The sequence below is a fragment of the Buteo buteo genome, chromosome 9 (assembly GCF_964188355.1).
Source record: "Buteo buteo chromosome 9, bButBut1.hap1.1, whole genome shotgun sequence".
In the NCBI taxonomy this organism is placed as follows: domain Eukaryota; kingdom Metazoa; phylum Chordata; class Aves; order Accipitriformes; family Accipitridae; genus Buteo; species Buteo buteo.
In genome coordinates, this window is record NC_134179.1 from 4,245,883 (window position 1) to 4,267,368 (window position 21,486).

At 49.8% G+C, this 21,486-nt stretch overlaps 1 protein-coding gene across 1 annotated transcript; it reads right to left on the reverse strand.

Annotated features, from left to right (window-relative positions):
• Nucleotides 1-2,735: 2,735 nt before the first annotated feature.
• DCPS (decapping enzyme, scavenger) lies at nucleotides 2,736-21,469 on the reverse strand. The gene is made up of 6 exons (XM_075034928.1): nucleotides 21,274-21,469; nucleotides 19,223-19,391; nucleotides 11,229-11,374; nucleotides 7,663-7,776; nucleotides 4,162-4,272; nucleotides 2,736-3,183 (listed from the first exon to the last, which is right to left on the reverse strand). Exons 1-6 carry the CDS (start codon nucleotides 21,436-21,438, stop codon nucleotides 2,917-2,919), a joined length of 972 nt encoding a protein of 323 aa, XP_074891029.1. The 5' UTR covers nucleotides 21,439-21,469; the 3' UTR covers nucleotides 2,736-2,916.
• Nucleotides 21,470-21,486: the final 17 nt, after the last annotated feature.

The following is a 21,486-nucleotide window of genomic DNA, read 5'->3' on the forward strand; positions in this document are numbered from 1 at the left end:
ACCCCGTAGGAATCTCAGGACGTCTAAGCACACCGGTCGTGCATCCACAGGGCAGGTACGGGGTGCCTGCCTTGCCTACTCACATCTCCTCGGGTAACCCATCTCCCAAGGGACCCCTTGGGTGGACCCAAAGACCAGCAAAGAACTTCCACTGGCCACCACGGTTCCAGTAGACGACGCGGTTTTAAAGCCCACCAGAAAATACCACGCTTTGGAAACACATTTGCTGCCTTAGCAGAATGCCACAAGCTTTCGCTGGGTAGTTAGTCATTGCTAATGACTACACCCTGCCCTAATATTTAATTTACAAAGGATAAATTGCCAGTTAGATTAATTCAGCATGATGAGTGCCGAGTAATTTGGAGAAGAAAAGGAGGGGGGGAAATCCTGGCTGTTTGAGAATTGAATTTGTAACGAGCTCTGCCATCACCCAGTCCAAAGCTATTCAGAAATCACATCAATAAAATCGTTTAGAAAATGCCCCGTCCACAGCAGTGAGGAACGGGACCATGTTCTTGCCCCACAAGTGCACGGGCAGAGGTTTTGCCATCCCAGGGTGGCCTTGCGCCATCACGCCGCAGCCAAAACGCTCCCAAAAGGGTGATGAGGACAAAGCAGGAACCAGGCGAGCACAATCTATTAATAAAGGAGGAGCAGGGATGCCCTCGGCCAGGCTCGCAGCATCTGCTCGAGAGGGACAAGAATGGGGCGATTCATGCCCAGCACAAGCCGGCTTTGTCCTGCCGACCACCTCGGGCTCGCCCTTCCTCAACCCCATAGCCTAGAAATGCTGTCTGGCTTTGCAAAGCCAGCCCCAGGACCTCAATAAATCCTTTAAAGGCTCCAGCCATAGATCCATCAAAATGCATCCCCCTGCCCTTTTCTCTTGGGGCAGGCAGGGACAGCCCTAGTCCTGGCCTCCACATATCTCCCCTGCTCCCAGAGGAGATGGGTGATGGCCAGGCAGCGTGCTTTCTAGTCTCTCAGGAGAAACAATTCCTCCAGCCAGAGCAGACAGATGGTCTGCAGAAGATGTGCTGCTTGGTTGTCTGCCACAGCCCTCAAAAAGCCCGTTTTGAAGACAGGTTTGGTTTTGGGGTTGGTTTTGTGGTTTTTTTTTTTAATACCTGAAGAACAGGGAGGCTTCCCAGGTGACAGGATGGTCCCATCTGTTGTTTAACCATCCCCATTCTTGGACTGGCCTGGGTGGGTACATAAAACTGTGATGTTCCCTCACCCAGGGAGACCAAGCTTCTTCACACAGAAAATGCTCTGGTACCGAAAAAAATTCATCCCTTTCCCTTAGCAACTTAAAACCTAGGGATGCAGAGAGCCAGGGGACAGCCGACCACGCTGATCATCTCCAGATCCACTCCTACAGCAGCTCCCCAGCTCCTAAATCAACTCTGGCCCCAGCTGTGCTTTGCTCAGGAGATGGATAGATTTGAAACAAGAGAGAAAGACTCCTCTAGCGGATTATCCCAGCTTTCTTACCACGTATTGCATTTTTGCAGAGAAATAAGAAGTGGCTGCATCCAGATGCTCTGCCTCTCCTTGCTGCTAAAAGGTGCCTGACCCGAATATTTATTAAATTGGATGAGCCGAACAAAGCCCCGGGCACCTCTTGATGATGCTACTTGCAATCCAGCCGGCTCTGGACTGCTCCATCACAGAGCAATGCTGTGGCACACCGAGCAGCCCTGCAAACAACAAATCACTTCTGTTTCCCCCCCTCCCACCCATCAGCAAAAAACCCTCTTGGAGCCCAGTGTGTTGAAAGAAGTAAATAACTGGGGTGGCCAGCAAGATGATTCCTGCAATTACATCCCTGGTTACCGGCTGGCCAGAAACAAGAGCCCTTTTTGGCAGCAAGAACTCATGAAGTTTTCAGAGGGTGGTGTCCAGCGAAGAAGATACAGGGGAACCGATGGCTGGGTCGGCAGACCAAGCCTCTCTCTATACGTAGAAATCTATTTTTCCCACTGCAACGGGCAAGCTCTTACCAGGTCACAGTGTGATGACCATTTAAACAGAGTCAAGCAGCGAGGAATAAGTTGGTATCTCACTGAAAGAGGAAGAAAAACCTCACCAGAATGGGAAAGTGGCAGCAAAGTCATCCAGGGTCTCATGAGGCTCCTCTGTGGGACCCTCCAGCTGCAGGAAGGCATTTACTGCCCTGCCACCACCTTGGCAGAAGGAAGAGCAGTATTATTTATGGCTTTTTTAATGAGCACACTGAGGAATCCTTGAAAAACCTTGAGAAGCCTGTGTTAGGGAGGGGCTGCCCTTTTAAATGAGCTCATTTAAGCCGGATATATGACTAATTAGCAGGGTAGAGGTGACAGCTCTCAGGCTGGGGAATCAGGCAGCATGCACAGTCGTGTTTACCTCCACAGAGCCCACAGTGGCTGGCTGGCTGGCCGGGAGGGGCAAGGACTCGGGTTAGTCATTTGAGTTATTTGGAGCAAGAAACTGCTCCCTGCCCCAGGAAAGCTGCAATCCCACTCCCAGGGGTAAATCTGTAGAAATAAGTGAAGCTTTCTGAGGGCAGCAGGTTTCCTTGGAACACTCCGGCTGCCTACTCCCCCATTTGGGCTGGCATTTGGTGGCAGAGGTTATCTTTTGGTGGAGAAGATGGATCCACACAGATCCTCCTGCCCAAACCCCTCTGCTCGCTGCATCCCAGAGGCGCCCAGTCCGGTGCTACAACCCTGGTAAAAAACAGCACACTAAAATGGGTTACTCAATGTTTTAATTGACTTGAGCAGAAGACATGGTTTCCATAGCAATGGGCCGCCAGCCCCAATTTGTACAAAATCAGAGTAAAAAAAAAATAAAAGCACCAAAACCTTTAAAAAAACCCCAAAAACGGGCATTTATGAAAAATAAAAAAAATACAAAAGCGCCTCTGCCAGTTCACACTCTTCCTGCCTCCTGGAATTTCTTAAACAGAAGTTCATCAGCCCGAAGGGCGAAGGTCAAAGCCCGTTTCTGATAGTACAGGGAGTCCATCGTCAGGTTGTCAATCACGTCTGCCAGGAGATGGGCTCTCTCAACGGAGCTGCCTGGGGCATCATAGCCCAGGGCAGTGAAATGCACGTGCAGGTGGTAGTAGGAGGGTTGGTAATGCAGGTAGATACGCAACTGGGATCCAGGCACGCTGAAGTGCTTCACTACAGCCTCCTACGGAGAAAAAAAGAAATTAAAACACAGGTCAGGACTAGTGACACACCGCAAGGGCAGGGGGCAGCTGGGGGCAGGCAGCACGTGGACAGACAGACCTTGCAATAGATGGAAAGGAGCATCTCCAGATGGCACGAAAGGCAGAGAGAAAAGCAGAAGTGATTTCTGCTTCCTCCATCCTCACAGCAAGGGAGAGGGGGATGTTGGGAAGGACAGAACTCTTCCCTATCCTCCGTTTCAGCCTCCGCAGGGATGGAGCGATGCCTCCGGCTGCCCCACTTTTCTCCCTCCATGATGGGACACGCTCTCTGCTCATATCGTTTTCCCTTCCACCCTTATCGCTTCGGCTCGCTCGGCAAGTTACGGGGATCCTGTTACCAGCCAGTGTAATTAAAACTATAAACAGCAACGTCGAACTCCGGCATGCTGGCTTGGTCCACTGCTCAGCGCACTGCAATCCCCTGACTAATCTCTTAATTAATCTCCGCTTTCCCCAGTGCAATTAACTTTCCAAATTTCTAGCACAGTGAAGGAAAGAGAAGCTATCACACATCCATCTACCAAGCACGCCCCATCACAGGGCTGGAAAAAACTCATCAGCCCTATCACAGGGCTGGAAAAAACTCATCAGCCGGTGAAAACGGTCAAGGAGTTGGGAAGGAAGTTACCAATATGGGGAGGATGGGGCTTAACTCCTGCCACTCACTACTAACGGAGAAATATCGAGCACCTCTGAAACACCTTGAACACAGCATGTCCTTCCAACGTCCCGGGGGAAGGTGCAGACAGAGCAGCAGGGACCAGGGTCTCCAGGCAGAGATGCTAGAGAGGGCAGCACAGCCCCGGTTCGTGACGCATTGTCATCTCTCGGTTACTGGTCCCCACGCAGATGCTGGAGAATGCAGGCAGCGACCTTGCAGCAGGCAGGACGTGCTCTCCCTGGACAGGACAGCAGCGTCCAACCAGCCTTGCACCTACCTTGCCTTCTTGCAAGATGTTCCTCAGCAGTGGGATGTGCTCAGCGGTGAGGTCCCGAAGTGACTTGACCTCCCGGCGGTGAATGAGGGCTATCAGGTAGAGGTCATCCAGCTGAAGAGAGAGAGATGGTAGACGGTGATGAGGGGGACTGCAGAAAGAGCGGATGGAGGCACGAGCACTTTGGACCTGACGCACCAACCACAGCTTTCCAGGCTGTGTTATAAGGGGCTACCTGCTGTCGTGTTTAACACACGCCCAAGCTGGGTTGAATCCAGTATGAATCTCCCAGTACGAGATGCGCTCATCCACAAACCCACTGCACCTCAAAGCAACTTTTCTGGACAAATTGGGTTTTGTCCAGGAATAAGCAGAAGAGGACAGCTTCACCCCAACTGATAAAACAGTGGGATCACAAATATCTTGTCAGCCTTAAAGGCAGATCGATTGATCAACTCTTTTCTACCATAAACACAGCACTTGCTGTTGCCCTTACATGTTCACAACGTCTCCCTGAGCACCTCCAAAACGTTGTCCCAGTGCAGACTGAGGCTGGCATAAAAGGTGCGGGCACCCACCCTGCTACATGGGGGAAACTGAGGCCCGAGCCCAGGAGGCTGCGGGGTCTGCCAGCAACACCCACGTGCAGATGCCATGCCGAGCACGGCCTTTTCTGCAGAGCAAGCAAAAGGTTTATCTCCACGCTCAGATGAGGATTTACAGTGAATCACAGTGGCCAAAACTGCAACTGTAGATTTTTCCCAAGTGAAAAGCTTCCTATATTTCCACTGTGCAAATAGCCGGCCACTTTCCAGTTGTGCCAGTTCTATAAATAACTATTTTCAAGACCTAATCGGTCACTGGACAACCCCAGTGCAGTAAAATACAGCCATTCAGCAGCTCTCAGCCAGACCTTTGGCATGTCCCGAAGCACTTACCGAATTCAATGTTTAACAAGATGTACAGTTGTGGATCATTACACTTAAAAAAAAAAACCCAAATCCAAAACCCAAAAAAACCCCTGTCTCCTTCAGCTCAGTTAGTGGCTTTCTAATATAAACACTGCAAAGCAAAGGGTTTAGATATTTGAGACCCAGCAGATCTTTTCAAGGCTGTGAGAAACCCATCTGGCTATTTGGAAACAGATGCTTGCGCCAAAAGATGCTCTCAGAACCCTGTCTCAGGGCTCTCGAAACATGAAGCTCCTATTCGCACCCAGCCAGCACAGCGATGCTTGTGGTTCAGTTTGATTCCCAAAGCAGCCTCTGCACAGCTCCGGAAAAAGACAGCGTATCAGCTTGTTCTCTTTGGATCAGGGCTGGCTGGCGGGAGGAAAAGCAAACATCTCTTCTCCTTAGAACAACATCTGCATGTTGCTGTTTGAAACAAATAAGCCTGTTGCTAAAAAGGCCTTGAATGATGTCATGCCGGGCATCATTTCAGGCAACGCCTCAGGGCTCCTGCGGGTTTGAAACCAACTCAAGAGAAGTGGAGGAAAAGAAAAAAAACAAAACAAAAAAACAAAAACCACACCAACCCTAACCCCCCCAATATTTTTTAAAAAATAATAATAAAAAAAAAAATAATAAAAAAAACAACAAACCCCCAAAATCAACCAAAACCAAGAAACCAACTCAAACCACTATCAAGGTTGGGCAGCAGGAGCTGATGTGGCACCCAGAAAATGTTGAGGCCAGCAGCAAGCTTGCAGACTTCACGATGCAAATGAGAAATCTTTCTCCCATCCATCAGCCTGAAATAATTACAGGTGAATTCGCAGCATTTGCGGGCAAGGTGCTAAGCTAGTGCAAGGCAATGCCGTTGAAGGGACTTCTAAGGGGAGGCTCGGAGAGTCCTGCTGGGAGCTCTGTCTCACTTCCCTAATTTAATTTAGTAGCCTTGCCTGTTTGGTGGGATGCGGCAGAAGGAACCGGTGCTTATGGGCAGCCCCGGGGCTGCTAGGATCAGCTCTGGCTCAGTGTCACCCACAGCCAAGAAGAAATTCCTTGGCTCAAAGGCAGAAGTCAACAGCCCTTGCTGGGATGCTGGCTGGCCTGCCTGGGAAAGAGACAGGCAAAGCAAGGCAAAGGTCCCAGATAACCCCGGGGATGACGGCTCTCTTGTTGCAGCCGCTGGGAAGAAATCAAGAAGATCCTGTTCAGCATACCAAGAGGCAACAGCAGCATGGGGAAACCTCCCCTAAAGACAAATCCTACCATTTAAGCACTCCCTGCCCATGCTAGCTGCAAGATGTGAATACAACAGGTCTCTAGAGAAAGCTAAAGCACATTTTTTAGCCCGCCTCCAATCCTGATGCGAGTTGCAAAGCTTGGTTGCGGGGAGCAAGGATTTACACCGAGGCTTTGCTCGAAGCAAGGAAAGGGGCAGCATGCTGCACTGTTTAGGATCCCTAAATATTGCCACCCTGAAAGTAAAGGACACTGAACAAGGCATGGTGGCATAAGCATGACTGCAAGCTTGCCGTGTATCACCTGCTTTGCAAAGTCTCTCCAGGAAGAAAGTCATGCCTCCTGGCGAACAAGTGGAAATTCAAGCTTGGTTACCCCATCAAAGCTTGACAAGGGATTTCTGGAATAGCTGATGTTGCAAGGAATTCCCAGTGACCAGAGACTACCCTGCAGCAGGTTACTCACCTGTCCTCTCCTCCCCAAGTCATTCCCACAGGCGACTCAGCACCAGACCAGGAATAGGCGTTCCCAGCACAGAAATACAGAATTGTGTTGCCCACAAGCAGGCTTGTGTTCCCCTTTTTTTTTCAGTTCCCATTTCTAAGTTTTAATCATACTGTAACTTTCCCTGCCACAACCTGTGGAAGCATTTTGAGGATCAGAAACACAAAGGGGACTTTTTTTTGACTCCACCAACTTCAAGGGGCACACGTATGGAGTTTCACCTCCCCAGGCACATCCCCAGAAGTACAGCACAAAAGGGAGCCAGAGCCCAAGGAAATAATGAGCCACTCAATTTAGGATTACAGCCTGGGCTTAAAAACCTCTGTGTTTCAATGAGTGGCCACTCCCACGCAGGGTTAAGCAGCTGCTCATAAGCTAACAACCATCTGTTTAATATTGCATGGAAGAGAGTTAATGGCAGCAACGAAAGGACAACACATCTGCCCAGTTTGTGCCTGAAGTTGAGGTTTGCAAAAAAAACCCCAAACAAGTTCAGCAGGAACAAATACACATCTGGATTTAGGTTCAAATACATCACGACAACATTTGGGCTAATACAGGAAAGAGAAAGCGAAGCTAATAAATAAATCACCCTGCAGCAGTGAGAACAGCCTGTGTTCTGCAGCGTCCACAATTAGCACGTGATAAAAGGCCTGGCAATATCATCACTTAATGACAGTGTGAACAGGAAGGACACATTCCCCTACTAAAACTTTCATTAGCGTGCTATTAGTAGCATGAATGTGGACATTTCCTCTGGATTACCTTCAGATAGGCAGCATCCCTTCAAAGGTAAGAGGAGCAAACGAACCTGGTTTTGATTCCACTTAAAATCTGGAACTAGAACAAAGCCATTGCAAGGATCTGGGTTTTCATGGATGATTCGATCAGCCTCAGCTTTCTTCTCCAGGATATTATACACCCACTGAAAGAGAAATATGCGATTTATAAACCAGCAGAGAAAAAAACCCCACACCTCAGGCACATTCAGCCCAAACTCATGGATTAGTGCACATTCCCCTCCAACTAGAATACAAAACAACCCCCAACAACTTGATTTTAAGATGACCGAATGATTTCATAGCTGGTAACATTTGTAGTTAATTTTCCATAAAACACTCCAACAACTCCAGGCTATTACGAGCACTTCAGTGAAAAGATACGCCCCCCACCCCACTGCGTGGCACTGCACTACCAGCTAGCTAAATTATTCAGGGATTTTTGTTTTCCTCTCAAGCATTAAGAACTGGCCACAGCTGGAGATGAGGTATTGAACAGAGATGGTTTAGCCTAGTGTAGAAATAGTTGCATTTACCCCTAAGAGGATTTGGAGATAATTCTCCCCGATGGGGTCTAGAAATACTCCAACCAGACCTGGCTGCTTTACGTGGCCAGAGATGGAGCTGCTGCAAGCATTAAATACCCAGAGGGGAAGCAGCATCCCTCCTCCATGCTCCCACCAGCTGGCAATGGACAGGTACAAGCATTCAGACAGATCAGCCACCAGCACAAGCAACTCTGCGCACACCAGACCCCGGCGAGGCGGGCAGCGGTAGAAGCCAGCTCTTGTGGGGCTCAGCAGATGCCTCTTGCAGCACCGTGGGGCTGTTTGCACCTTTTTAACTCCCAGGCTGCACCGAAACCTTTACAACTAGGTCTGGGAAGGGAACTTGGCTGATATTTTTTTTTCCCCTTTCAAAAAGGAAGGAGCAGATTGCTTGCAAGCCTGAGGTTGGATGCAGCTCCAGCTGCTGGCAGCCAGTGCTTGCAGGCGAATACGAAAGGCCCATGTTTTCTTGGGTAATGCACATCTCGGTTTCCTGGCTGATTAGAAAACAGCTCGCCGCTCTCCTTCTTCTATACTTAAAGCTTCAGCCTCCAGACTGCCTGTAATGTCTGCTCTGGTTATCCCCCCGCATTGCTCCTTCAAAGCAAAGCACCATCCAGAGAAGAGTTTTGGCTACAAAATGGAAGATATCAGGGATAAGTGACAGAGTAAGACCAACAGAAAGCATCTTTGCTTTTCCTGGCTCCCAACCTGATCTTGAGCATCCTTCTTTACACCTCAAAAATGTACTCCACGCTCTAGCTTAAGTACTGGACTGCCAAGGGAGTCCCCAGCCAGGTCCCTAGAAGATAAGACAAGGCAGCAGAAAATGGCTAGGGCTTGGGAGCTGAAAACGTCCTGAAACATCATTTTCCCCCATCAAGTTAAGATATGAAACATTTTGATCGCACCAGGTGGGCAGTAAAGATGCAGCCAGTCTCACAGACACACTGAGCGAGCTGGGCCAGTGGATGCTGCGCACACCAGACACTCAAGATAAAAAGACAGCCCTTTGGGGGAACTCCGACAAGTTTAATTAATCTAATCAAAGCTTAGGATCATTGTGAATGGACCTGAATATATCCCTTAGGGAGAAACCAACCTCTCCTCCCTTGATCTAGTTTTTGCTTAAATTTCTTCCTAGCAACAACGTCTTAGAGAAGATTAGATTCTCAAAGCAGTTTTGGAAAGCACGGCACAAGATCGCTGTGCTCTGTGACCCTGGAAGAAAAGCAGAGCAGGAAGCTCAGCAGGAAATGAAAGTTTGCCCTTTTGTTTGTTTTTTTTTTAATGCCTGCTCTTTTCACAAGTGCCAAGCTATCAGTGCCCTAAGGAAGTTCACCGATCAGATGAGCTGAATTTTAAACCCAACACTGCCTCATGTGATAGGCAGGTCATCAGCTGACTGCTCTTGCTGTTTCCAGCACAAGCCCAGCTAGGACAAAACATGTCCAGAGACTGGCACCACAATAAAACTATTATACTGAAAGCATCCATGCTTTGCATCCTCCAGCAGAAAACAGAAATGCCTCTGTAGTCCCCCAATATTTCTGTTACACTTTCCATTTCCCCTTCCGCTCATCAAAATCAGTTAAAGACAAGAAACGGCATTATCAAATCAGAGAGGTCAAGGACTGACTGTGCTGACCATGATTTATCAGCAGATGCTCCTGATGGTCACCAGGAATATGTTTCCACGTACAGAAATCAGCTTGCAAGCATTTGGTGGAAGAGGTAGAGAGCGAGAGCTCAAGCAACTTCTGGTGGCAGCTGCTACACCAGGAAAGTTAACAGCCTCTGGAGCAAAAGCACGGAGGAAACATTCGTGCAGGTTGCTGTCTGGTGGAAACACACTCTTGTCTTTTTCTCCAGCTAATAAATGCCCCCTGTATGTTACTGGTGTTGCAGCCTGGCTGCCAGCGAGAAAGCTGAACAATGGAGCAAAGAAAAGCAGGCGGCCAAGGAGTAATGGAGCACGCACTGCAGCTTGCAAGGTGCCTTTTGGTACGAGTCGCAGAAAGCAGGATTCACCTTCATCTGCAACCAATTAGAAAACGGACATTGCAACAGTGAGCCCTGTTAACTGTTCTGCTGCTGTTTACAGCGGCAGGAAAGAGGTGTGGGGGATACCCAAGGCCTGCAGTTGGTTGTTTTTTGTGGTTTATTTTTAACGGAAAGCCTCAGCAGACCCAGGATTTGTTTTACTCCCCCATTCTGCACAGGCTGGCATAAACCGGTCCCTACAGACTTGCACTCCTTTGGTCTCTAAAGGAGAAACATAGGGAGAAGAATGGTCAAAAGGGATGTAAAACAGGAAAAAAGTCCACTGCTGCTGCCTGGGGCAAGAAGGACACTAAAAGTACAGCTTCGCTATGCGGAATACGGACCAAAGGGCCTAATGGCAGAGGAGCTGTAGGCAAAGCCCAAGGAGTGAGTTGCAATACAGGAATTCAAGAGCAATCTGAGCCTTCCCATTTCCACAACACCCAAGAGACTCCTAAAAAGCCTAGTGAACAGCACCAACGCCCAGGGACCCACCCTCAGAAAGGAGGAAGAACACCCCACCACAGAAAGTCTCCATAAACCTTGGGAAAGGCAACTTTGGGTACATCTCCAAGGCAAGTGTTTTTCTGCAAAGATAGAGAAGGATGCCCCAGAGGACAGAAAGACGGGGACGCCAGGGAAGTTTAGGGGAAAGAGAGTCCTGTTTAGTATCACTGAGCTTACCCCAAGGGTCAAACAGCCTCAAGAAAGCACAATAGATAAGGGGATGCGTTCAGCAAAGCAGGCAGCATCACAACCCAGGACCAGCAAAAATAATCTGCAGCCAGGTGTGTTTGAGAAACGGGCTGCCCAGCCAGATGAGAGGGTGCAGTACCACGGCGCTGACAACATGCTGATGGAACAACCAACAGGGAGATGGGGGCAAAGTGCTCCCAACTCTTCTGCCTCCAACCTGGGCTTCGGAGGAGACATTTGACAGCCCAGCATGTTGATGAAGGAGACCAAAGACATCTGTGTCTGCAGAGCGTATGCAGTGGTACCCATACCTGGATGCTGAAGCTCTGGGACTGGATGAAGGGCAGTGTTATGTTCTTGTAATCCTCCCAGGTTTCACGGATGAGGTGCACTTCTTGACGAAGGTATTTCTGAAGGTGTTTCTCCGTGGCGGGGTACACTACTGTGGTTTTTATCTCTAGAAATAAACACATTTACTGAGTTATCACAGATGAAACCCACATTACTTCCTTCAGTCCCCAATAAATCTGTTTTCCCTTCCAATAAATGCCACACTAACACATTTTGAAAAGATACCACTAAAATAGCGTGGTAGGGGAGAATAGACATGGAAAGCAGACAAGTGCTTTAAGCTCCCAGGTTGCTGCTGCTGCTTTTCTCAAAGAAGGATAACCCGACAACAATAGCCAGGGCCTGTCCTTCCAGTTCAGGTGGAGGAGTTCCCTGTCTGAAGGGTTTTTTTCCCCACACTCACTCTTTCAGGCATATCAGCAACATCGGGGCAGAGCTGGGGCTCCCAGGGAAGAGTTCATGAGCAGTCAACAACCAGGAGAGAAACACAACCCCGGGGGCAGACACGCATCTTACTCATACTTAAATCTGAAGCTCATGGTACGTTATTGAGCGAGCACCCAGCAACTTTCTCCAGCCACAAAACCAGACGTCGCGTGAGCCGCAAGCAGCAGGGCTGGCATGAGCAGCATCTCCTGCCCAGCTCCTCTGAGCCGTCAGGATGCTGGGCCTTGACCCCCAAGTGCAGGAGACAAAGAGGTCGAGGGCACAGGGATGAATCCAGAGCAAACAATGCCGGCTGATGGGTTAACATAGCACAGGACACCAGCCAACAAAGAAAGAGCATTTAGCTGCTCGCTCTAGCAAAAGGAAAATAATTTCTGTTTACCTTGAGATTAAAACTTTGGTGCGTAATTTCTGTGGCATTAAACAGGATGCAAACGCGCATTTTGCCAACCTGGCAGCTTTGACCTTGGCAGCAGTAAAACAGTTGGAAAATAACCGTTTTCGGCTGAGATTAGATGCGCGATACAGAGCCTGCCACAACTCTGAGGGCACCAGCGGTGCCTCCACCTTCCCAGCTGACAGAGAGCTGCTACAAAACTTAACACAGGAAGAAGAAAAAACCCCGCGAGCCTGGACAAACCCTGAGCAGATCACACCAAAGCAAGCGGCTGGGGCACTGCAAACACTGCAGCTTGTGCCCAAGGTCTGCCACGGTCACAAAAGCCATGGGCTGTACACTCACCAGGGTACCAAACAGTCATGCTTCACACTTTATATATGTATATATGCTAGCCAGACACTGAATATAAATAACTATTTGTTCCTAAAGCTAGGATTTAGGGTGTGGGGTTGTTTTTTTTTTCTGGTTTCTTTCTTTTTTGTTGTTGGCTTTTGGTTGGTTGGTTTTTTTGGTTTGCTTTTTTCTGGGGTTGGGGCGGGGGGGAGTTGGTTGGAGGTTTTGGGGTTTTTTTTTTTGTTTTTTTGTTTTTTATTTTTTAAGATCAGCGCTGCACAAGCTGGGAGGCTCTGCCTTTTCATTTCATGCCAAACCCAGCTTAATGAAATCCACAGGAAAATGCTGGTAACATGAAATATGAAAATGCAAACCACAAGGGCAGTCTGGTCTGATTCCCACCATACACATGTTCAAACAAGGTTGTTTTCCAGGACTCGATTAGCACTTCTAGTGGGATGATGTAATAGCAAAAAAAAAAAAAAAAAGGCTGTAGCTCCTCCGCTCCTCACTTAAAAAGAGCAGCAAAGCACTGGGGAGAAAACAAAAAAGCAAAAGATAAGGAAATACTATGTCCAGCCTCAGGCTGACACTTCCACATTTTAACTTTATACCCCAAAACAAGAGCAGGGACTGCAGCAGAAACCCCTCCATCCCAGGGGTAGTGATCACCACAATCCGTGCACTGGCTGGGATGGCATTGCAGAGGACCCTTCATGGCTTCCCCAGCACCTCTCCAGTTTGGGGAGTGGCTGCTGATGGTGGAGAGAGCCATTTAAGATACTTCAAAGCCTAGCGTAAGATCAGAGAAATCCTTAATGTGCAGCTGTGGTTGAGCAGCAGATGTTTGGAAGAGGAGGGGGGAGACTGTGGTTCACTAATGATTATTTCCCTTCTAGAGATCTCATCAACCCTGAAATGCCCCAGCAATGCTAATTAGCATAAATCAATATGACCAGAGAAGCTGTTTGATAAGTGTTCAGAGCCTGACTATCTTCAGGAGCCTGTGCATGGGATGCAAAATCACAGCTAAGGCTGGGCTCGGCCGCAGGAAACATCCACAGCAAGACCGGGCTCGCCACAAAGTCTTTCCATTGCTGGCGACTGGCCGCGTTCATGCTCCACTTTAAAAGCCACCCTGCTCCTGGCAGGTTCCACGTGCATTAAAGCATCACGTATGCCATGAGGCAGCCGAAACCTACCCTGGCCTGGAATTGGGGCTAAAGAACCGCTAAACACATGATGGTGGGTTTTTAAACTCACTGAAGGGTCAGGGATTGTCTCTGCTCACATCTGAGTCACATCAGCCAGCATGTTCCTGAACACCAGCCCAGGGATGCCAAGAAACGCCTGTGGTTTATTCTGGAAGTCAGGACTGACCATCAATTAACTGGAGGTTATAAAAAAGGAGGTTTAATTGAAGGAACACGGATAAGCAGGAGGCAGAGGTACTGCGAAGGCAGAGAACAACCGATCAGGCAGTTCACCCTACGAAGAGTGTTTGAGGGGATACACTGCACCGTTGCTTCCCTGCCCAGGAGAAAAGGAAGCTTGGATCGACCAGAAACAGAATGACTTCTCCCCTCTCCTGCTAAAAACGAGAGCAAAGAAAAACCCAAGACACAAAAACCAAAACCAAAACCGCACCTCAGTTTGGGGAACTTATAGATAAAAGGGCTGAAAGCAGCTGTTGCCAAGAGGAGAGAATGAAACACGTTACCCCATGCTCCCTGCAGTGCAAGACAGCTACCCGTCGCAGATGGGAAGGAGGAAGAGAGCGCTCGTGCCCATAGGAAAGTACACTACAGGCTCACTAGCGATGCCTCGTCCCCTTTCGCACTGTGCTGTTCCCCAGGCTCTGCCAAAATCCCCCTTCAGCTTGGCACATCAAATTTCAAACTGATGCAAATGGCGTTGCCACTCATCCCACTCAGCAGCATTAAAATGGACCACTGTAGTTTTGTTTTAAATAGATTTAAACATGCCGGGGAGCCGAAAGAAGCACGCAGGGCAGGAACAACCCGTTTCTACTTTTGGGCAGGAGTGCTTTTTCCTCCCTTTGCTAGTAGGAAGCCGAGCTTTGGCTTGTAATCTGCCTAGTCAACTCAACTGTCAGGTGCAGGAAGATGCCAAGCCCAGGAAACGGCAGACAAAGCCACATTTGAACTCTTTCAAGTTTTCTTTTCCTCTGCAAGCCTCTCTCCTGCTGCATACAGCTCTGTGCTGTCTTCCCATTTTCAGGTATCTCCTTCAATGCAGCCCTAACTAAACATAATGATGCACAACCCCCCATTCTCCCGCTGTATTAACATAGTTTATTTAGTTTTATGATCACAACTGCACAGCAGTCACAGGGGAACACCTAATTTTAACCCACCCCCAACCAGATACAATCATGGCTTTGCCTCAGACATCTCAGTCTCTCGTTACTGAACAAAATAAAAGCACAAAAGAAAAGGATAAAGCTTGCAGGAGCTCACAGTCTCCAAGGCCAGCACATGCCAGGGCAAGCCAAGCGTGCTGCTGGAGACTTCTGCCATGGCTGTCTGGCCCCTGGTTCTCACCCAAGGAGGACTCAGTGGGCTCTAGCTGCAACAGCCACAGCAAAGAGGAAATTTGCAGCTTTCCAACCCCCAAAAACCAGAGCAAAGCATGGCAATACCTCCCACTGTCCCACAAACCACCCCATGCACTCCTACTGCTTCAGGCTCCAGCTTTTTCTTTAAAGTGTAAATGCAGAGTTTTCTTTGCTGGGCAAGCCCCACATGCAGGCAGAGCGTAGAAATGCCGGGAGATGAACCAGCCTTCCCAGAGCAGCTCGTGCAAGTTTCTCCAGCTCCTCGCTGCCTGAAACCAGATGCTTTTTGGGCTCAGGAAGGCAAGGATATGTATCACTTCCTGCATGACTGAATACTTTCCTTCCACGCTCTCCCATTTCTCCCACAATTTCTCCACCCTGTGTTGGAGAGATGGAGACGGAGCATCTCCCGATGTGCTCGTTTTCAGACGTTTTTAATAAGCTTCAACGTGCAGCACAGGGATGAGCCGTGCTCAGTGAGTAAAGACTCCTTAAAGGACTGATAAGAGCCCTTAAATTACACCAGCACAGCTTTGGTGCTGTGAAACACAACATCCCTCAGCAGCCAGGCAAGAGGAGGCTGCTTTTTGCTGGAAACAGCAAGTTCTCCTTGCTAAACGGGTGTGAGCACCACCAGGAGCTGGATGTTATCGGGGAACGTGTTGATTGAACCATCTGGCTTTTGCAATTGAGCCTTTGGCAACAGGAAAATCTTTCCCCTGCTATGAAAGCAGCCCTTCCTCTCCCTGCAAGGGAGAGTCCCAGAGGTGGGGTTTCCTCCACCAGTATCTCACACCCCTAGGCATAAGCTGCCTCTTAAATCTAGGTAACATCCAACAACTGGCCTTAAAATAAGTTACACACACCCACCTTCACCAGTAGCAGAGCAGTTACTATCAGAGGGCATGCTCTCTGACACTGCTCCTCCTAGCAAACTCATTCACAAACTTCCTTCTCCTTACTCGGATGGTTTGGGTTGCCCTTTAGGCAAACTCTGACTGTTATTAAACTGTTTTGCAAATGTTATTTCCCATTTTAGCCTTGACAAGTCTCTCCTAGTGGCCAGTAAAACTGACAAGCCAAGCAAGACATGGATGAGGTCCTCTTTCTGACCAGCACCATCTTCACACATCCCCACAGCAGTGCGCTCCCAGCCCTAAAAAAATCTCATCTTTAAGCAGCAGCAGAGTGAAATTCCTCTCCCCAGGAAAGAGGGGAGTCGTTTGCTCAGGTAATGTGCTTCTTTTGGCCTCCCTTTCTCTGCCTTCACCACGCAAACAAAGTGTGACTGGCCCAGCCTTGCAGGCTCTTTTACCACCAAGACAAAACAAGCTTTCATCACATGGGGCCTGTGTTAGCTTGACTCTGCAGCAGGAACAGCATCCGACTCACTTAAACGAGGAGGCGGGGAGAGGGTGAAGAAAATACCCACTTTCAGCTATCAAGAAACTCCACCTGAATGAAGAGCCCCCCGGGGACTTCAGACCACAAAGGTGGCATTGAGAAACACACTTCAAAAAAGCAGAGGCAACTCCTCACACCATCAACGCGAGTCACTTGCAGTCCTGATCTCCTCAGCCTGCAGGTTTATCCTACCTTCAGCCTACCTTCATAAAGTGAGAAGCTGAGTTTTGGGGGGCTTAGCCATCTGGGATGCTGTGAAATCCCCAGGGTGAATTCCTCTTCTGCGTAACACTGTGACCCAGGGCTTTTTGGAGGAACTGCTTAATGCCAAAGTCTGACCTTTTCTGCAAAATACTTTTACTGCATCATGTTAACCGGGTGTAAACCTGCAAGTGCCAGGAGATAAAACCCTGTATCTCTCTAACCCTGCAACCAAGAGGCTGAGATAGACCCGGTGTGAGGGCTTGCTGGGTCTCCACATGATCACTTGACGTCCTGACATTTCTCACAAGCACTGACATTGTCTGCAGCCTTACAGGAAATTTCTCCTTTGTGTTAGGTTTATGAGCTGCATTCCTCGTATTGACTCCTTCCTTGGGCCATGACTGAGCTCAAAAGGACAATTTCCTTCCCCTCCTGACATACGTGACATTTCCTGTAGTGCCAGCCCAGCTGCCTGCCAGCAGCTCACACAACATGCCCACAAAAACAGCTATTCAGCGACAAATTGCTTCGAAGAAAGAAGCCTCCTTGCTCACTGCTCAGAGCTGGGGAGCCTGAAGAGCAGCTCCAGGGTCCACAGCCCCCTCCTGATCTCCTGCTTGGGGCTGCCCAACGTCCAGAGCAAGCACAGCAGTGCCAAGGAGAGGGGTGGGAAGCAAAGATGCACCACTGGGTAATGTTTCTGCAAAAATGTACCTTTTCAAGGCAATTTTAAAAGTAATTAAAAAGATAAACTTCAGCAGAAGGAAGCCAGAGGCTTTTTTCCCATTCAAACCTGCAAGAGAAACTGCACAAACACTCATCCAAAAGCAGCAGGTTTGGTCCAGCCATACATGAACAAACAGCATGGCTATGTGGGGCAGAGTCACAGCACAGAGGACACGCCAAACAGAAACAACCTGAGCAAGGATTTAGTTTAATGAAGCTCCAGAAACAGGACATGAGAAGACCTGGATTCACCTGGTTTTGCTCCAGTCTCTCAGAAAAAGCAGGACCTGGCACAGCACTGACAGAGACCGGCAACCCTTTAACAGCCTTTTCACCCCAGTGTGGGGTTTCGCACCTGGCATAAATCTTAAATAAAATAAAAAATTTTGCTATCAGAGTAATGCTGGAGTTACACATCGCTGCAGCAAAGCTCTACAAGGAAGTCAAATGCCAGCACCGCTGGCAGGGCTGCAGCTGGAGAGAGGCCCAGGGGATTTTAGTCTCGCAATGCCACCTCGTGGGAATCGCTGCCAGTCGCTGCAGGCGTTGAATGCAGCAGGCACCCAAGCAGGAGTCTTTCCGGTCGCTGAAGCATAGCCTTAACATCTTCCCACGCAAGGCATCCACAACAACCATGGTGTCGCGGTGTTTTCCCGCCATTGAAACGTGGCATTGCAACGCTGAAACCTCTGATCGAGTCCTCGACAGGACAAGAGGAGCTTTGCACAAATCGCAAGCTCCCAAAGCCAGACAGTGCTTCTTCCTACACCACGGAAACAGCACTAAAATAGGAGCATTTTCGGGAAGGCACATCAAACATTCTGAAAATTTAATTCGGGACTGCAACAACTTCTTACTTAAGGCTACCACTCCAATTAATTTTGACTCTGTTAAGCCTGTTTGGCTATCATTGTGTTTGTGGAAGCGTCAACACATAATTAATCACCACACTTCCAGAATTTAAACACATACCAGCACTAAACTTAAGTGCCCGGCCTGCCAAAAGAGCAGCCCTGCTTTCCAGCGGCAGCTGCAGAGTGCCACAATCACAGGACACCTTTCCACCGTGACAAGAATCTGTCTTGCAGGATGACAGCCTCCCACTGAAGCTCTCCAACCTGCTCATCTGACCTCACCATACTCAGTTATTAATAGGGTTTCGTAACACACGGATGCGTGAAATCAGCGGGGAGAGGTTTGAAAGGCAGAGGCTGGGTGCCCATCTGCCCCAGGCACTCGAGGTTACCAGAATTTAAATCCGCCCTGCAAACACGCTAGCTGTTTACCCTTACCAGGTGACACCAGGCAACAAAAATAAAGAGATGATACCCTGGAATGAGAAGAAGCTGACATGTGCTCTGCAGAGATTGTTTTCAAGGTAGACCTTACAGGGAGAGACAATATCTGAACTGACATCACTGAAAAAAGCCACACGGAAAGCTTTCAGACCCACAAGCCCTTCTTCACCTTTAAATCAAGGCACAGGCAGATGATTGCAAGTAATCAAGCAATGGCCATTTAATGGCCAGCTACTTATCAGCTGAGCTAGGTGTCCGACAGTGCAGGGAAAAGGGGGTGAAACGAGGCAGCGTGCAAAGCCTCAGGAGTAAGACATTGCCTTCAGAGCAGCAACAATCCACCGTTCTCCCCACCTCAGCCAGGTCTGCTGCTGTCAGCCAAACCACGACCGGGTTGGCATGGTCAGACCCAGCACCAGCGCTTGCCTGTCTTGCTGCAACCTCCACTCCAGAGCTGGCAGAAGCACACTGACTGGCATCCCAGCTATGACCACTGGACCGCAGCTGAGCCACGGAGCAAGCCACCCTCCCAGGACACCACCACATGAGGCTGAGAGTGCTCACCACTCAGCTCCGCAGGAGGATAGAGATGGTACGTGCTGTAAATGTCATTGCGCATCTGCAGGTCCAGCTTCGTGTGCTTCTTCAGCAGGTCTGATACCTTCTCCTCCTGGAAAGGAGTCTTTTCCAGGATGACTACAGCATCTGTGCCCTCTCCAGAGGGGCTGGTCACCTGGAATAAGAACAGATAAAGCTGTCAGCAAACACAGACCCAGTGCTGGCTGGAGATTTTGAGGCCAGGACCTGAACACCTCCACCCAGGGACCACGGCAGACACCTTGCAGCCCCTCAGTCCTTGTGCACAAACTCCCTCCTAGTCCAGCCACCCACAGGGCAGCACCCATCCAAAAATAAAAGGCACGTTTGCCCTGAAGCACAGCAGGAAGCTGCTCCCCATCAGGGAACACAAGTGGTTTTTTGGAGGAGCACAGGATGCGGACAATGTCTCAGCCCATCTGCACATCCCCAGATGCTCCCAGCACCTGCAGCTGCATTCCCGCTGACCCACATCACCGATTTCATCTCAGATACTTGCAAGTTGACATGGGGCCACTGACCGGGCAGTCATAGGGTCAGGAAGAGGGCAGAGGCAGGCGCAGGGGTTTGCGTCATGCTCAGGGAGCAAACCTAGCCTGTTTTGGGGCAGGGAGCACTGTTGCCCTGGTCCAAGGAACCACAACCCAGATCCGGATGTGGCCTGGGCATACTGGTTTTGGGAGGCGCCGGGTGCGGAGCACATCCCTAAATCGCTCCCGTCTGTACAGGACCCAGGCAAGGCCTCACTGAACACTGCCTGGGGAGAGAGCAAAGGGATTCACCCGGGGCTCCCAACCCAGCCACGCTCACAGGGCAGAGCGGGCAGGTCTGCACCCGCTTCAGTGACACACTGACCATCACCCCACTGCCCAGAGAGCGAAGCGGCAGCCTGAAACCTCCCCGTCCTCACCACCTGCTCGGACGCATGTCTCCAGGAGACAGAAGCCAAGGCGGCTGCGCTGCTCCCACACCATGCTCAGCCCCTCTGGCCATAAAGGCTTCCAGCTGATAGCATACTTCCATATATTCTGTATGGTATGTCTAAATATTTTGATGGTTTTAATATTTTGTACCAGCTGTGGAAACTGGTTTGCTGCTAGGTGACTGTAAAAGTGAGAGTTGGTAAATAATTATTAGAAATCTTATACTAACACTATGATTGAAACAACAGACAAAAGTATAGCCAAGCAATTAACTAGTAGAGGTAGTTACTCATAAGTTTTGCAGTTCTTTGCTCTTATGACCAGATGCTCCTGTACGCTAGATGAGAACAATGTTGAGACTGAACACATATGATTGAAACTGCGTTAAGCTTCAAGATCAAAGAACAAGGACAAGAATAAAGACTTCAAGGACAGCCAGCAAGAACTTCAAATGGGTTGGTGGTCGCAAAAGCAGCTCTTTGACTCAAATGGATCCTTTATTGCGTATGATCGGATGTAGGCAGTACTATGATAATCAGTTGCTATCATTTTTATGTATATGTATACTAATCTGATTAACATGCAATTAGTTATTCTATATAACCTGTTTGTGCTAAAGCTATGGTATGCACGCTAGGTGGAACTATCCCCCGTGCATCCAGCGCTGCAATAAAGAATGCCTGCATTCTAAAACTCCAAAACGAGACTTAGAGAGTTCCTTCAACCGGCTTTTCGGTATCACAGCCTGCTGCCCCCCCACGCTTTACCGGATTTGGGCAGCACCGGGTTGGAAAAGCGGATCTGGGGCTACACTTCGTTGAATAAAGAAGGGCTGAGGCCGGGCCGTAGCCCTGCGGAGAGGAGGGGACCGGGGCGGGGGGGACGGGGACCGGGGGAAGCCCCCGGCCACGCTGAACCCGGCCGCGCCATGCGGCGTCGGTGGGGGCGTGGCCCTTACTGAGGGGGCGTGGCTTGCTGCCGGGGGCGTGGCTAGCCCCTCAGCGGGGAAAATGGCGGCCGGCCTGGCCGGGCCTGCACCACCCCCCCCCCCCCCCACTCCCCGCCACCCCCCCGGCCCCGGCCCCGGCCCCGTACCTCCCCGTGCAGGAACACGGCCTTGTCCCTCGCCGACTCCCGGAGCACACGCCGCAGGCGCAGCTCCGCCAGGGGGAAGGGGGCGGTGACGGTCCCGCCGTGGGGCGCGGCCCCGGCCTCCTCCTCCTCCTCCCGCTTCCTCTTCGGCCGCGGGCCCTCCGCCATCGCGCCCCTTCCCCTCACTGCGCCTGCGCGGCGGCGGCACCGCCAAGA

Bases quoted from the DNA above. Each gene is read 5' to 3' on its own strand.
- DCPS (XM_075034928.1), bottom strand. From the start codon at position 21,438: ATGGCGGAGGGCCCGCGGCCGAAGAGGAAGCGGGAGGAGGAGGAGGAG. The intron at 19,392-21,273 runs GTACGGGGCCGG...TTCTTATTCCAG, and splicing joins CCGTGTTCCTGCACGGGGAG to GTGACCAGCCCCTCTGGAGA. The intron at 3,184-4,161 runs GTAGGTGCAAGG...TTTTCTCCGTAG, and splicing joins ACATCTTGCAAGAAGGCAAG to GAGGCTGTAGTGAAGCACTT.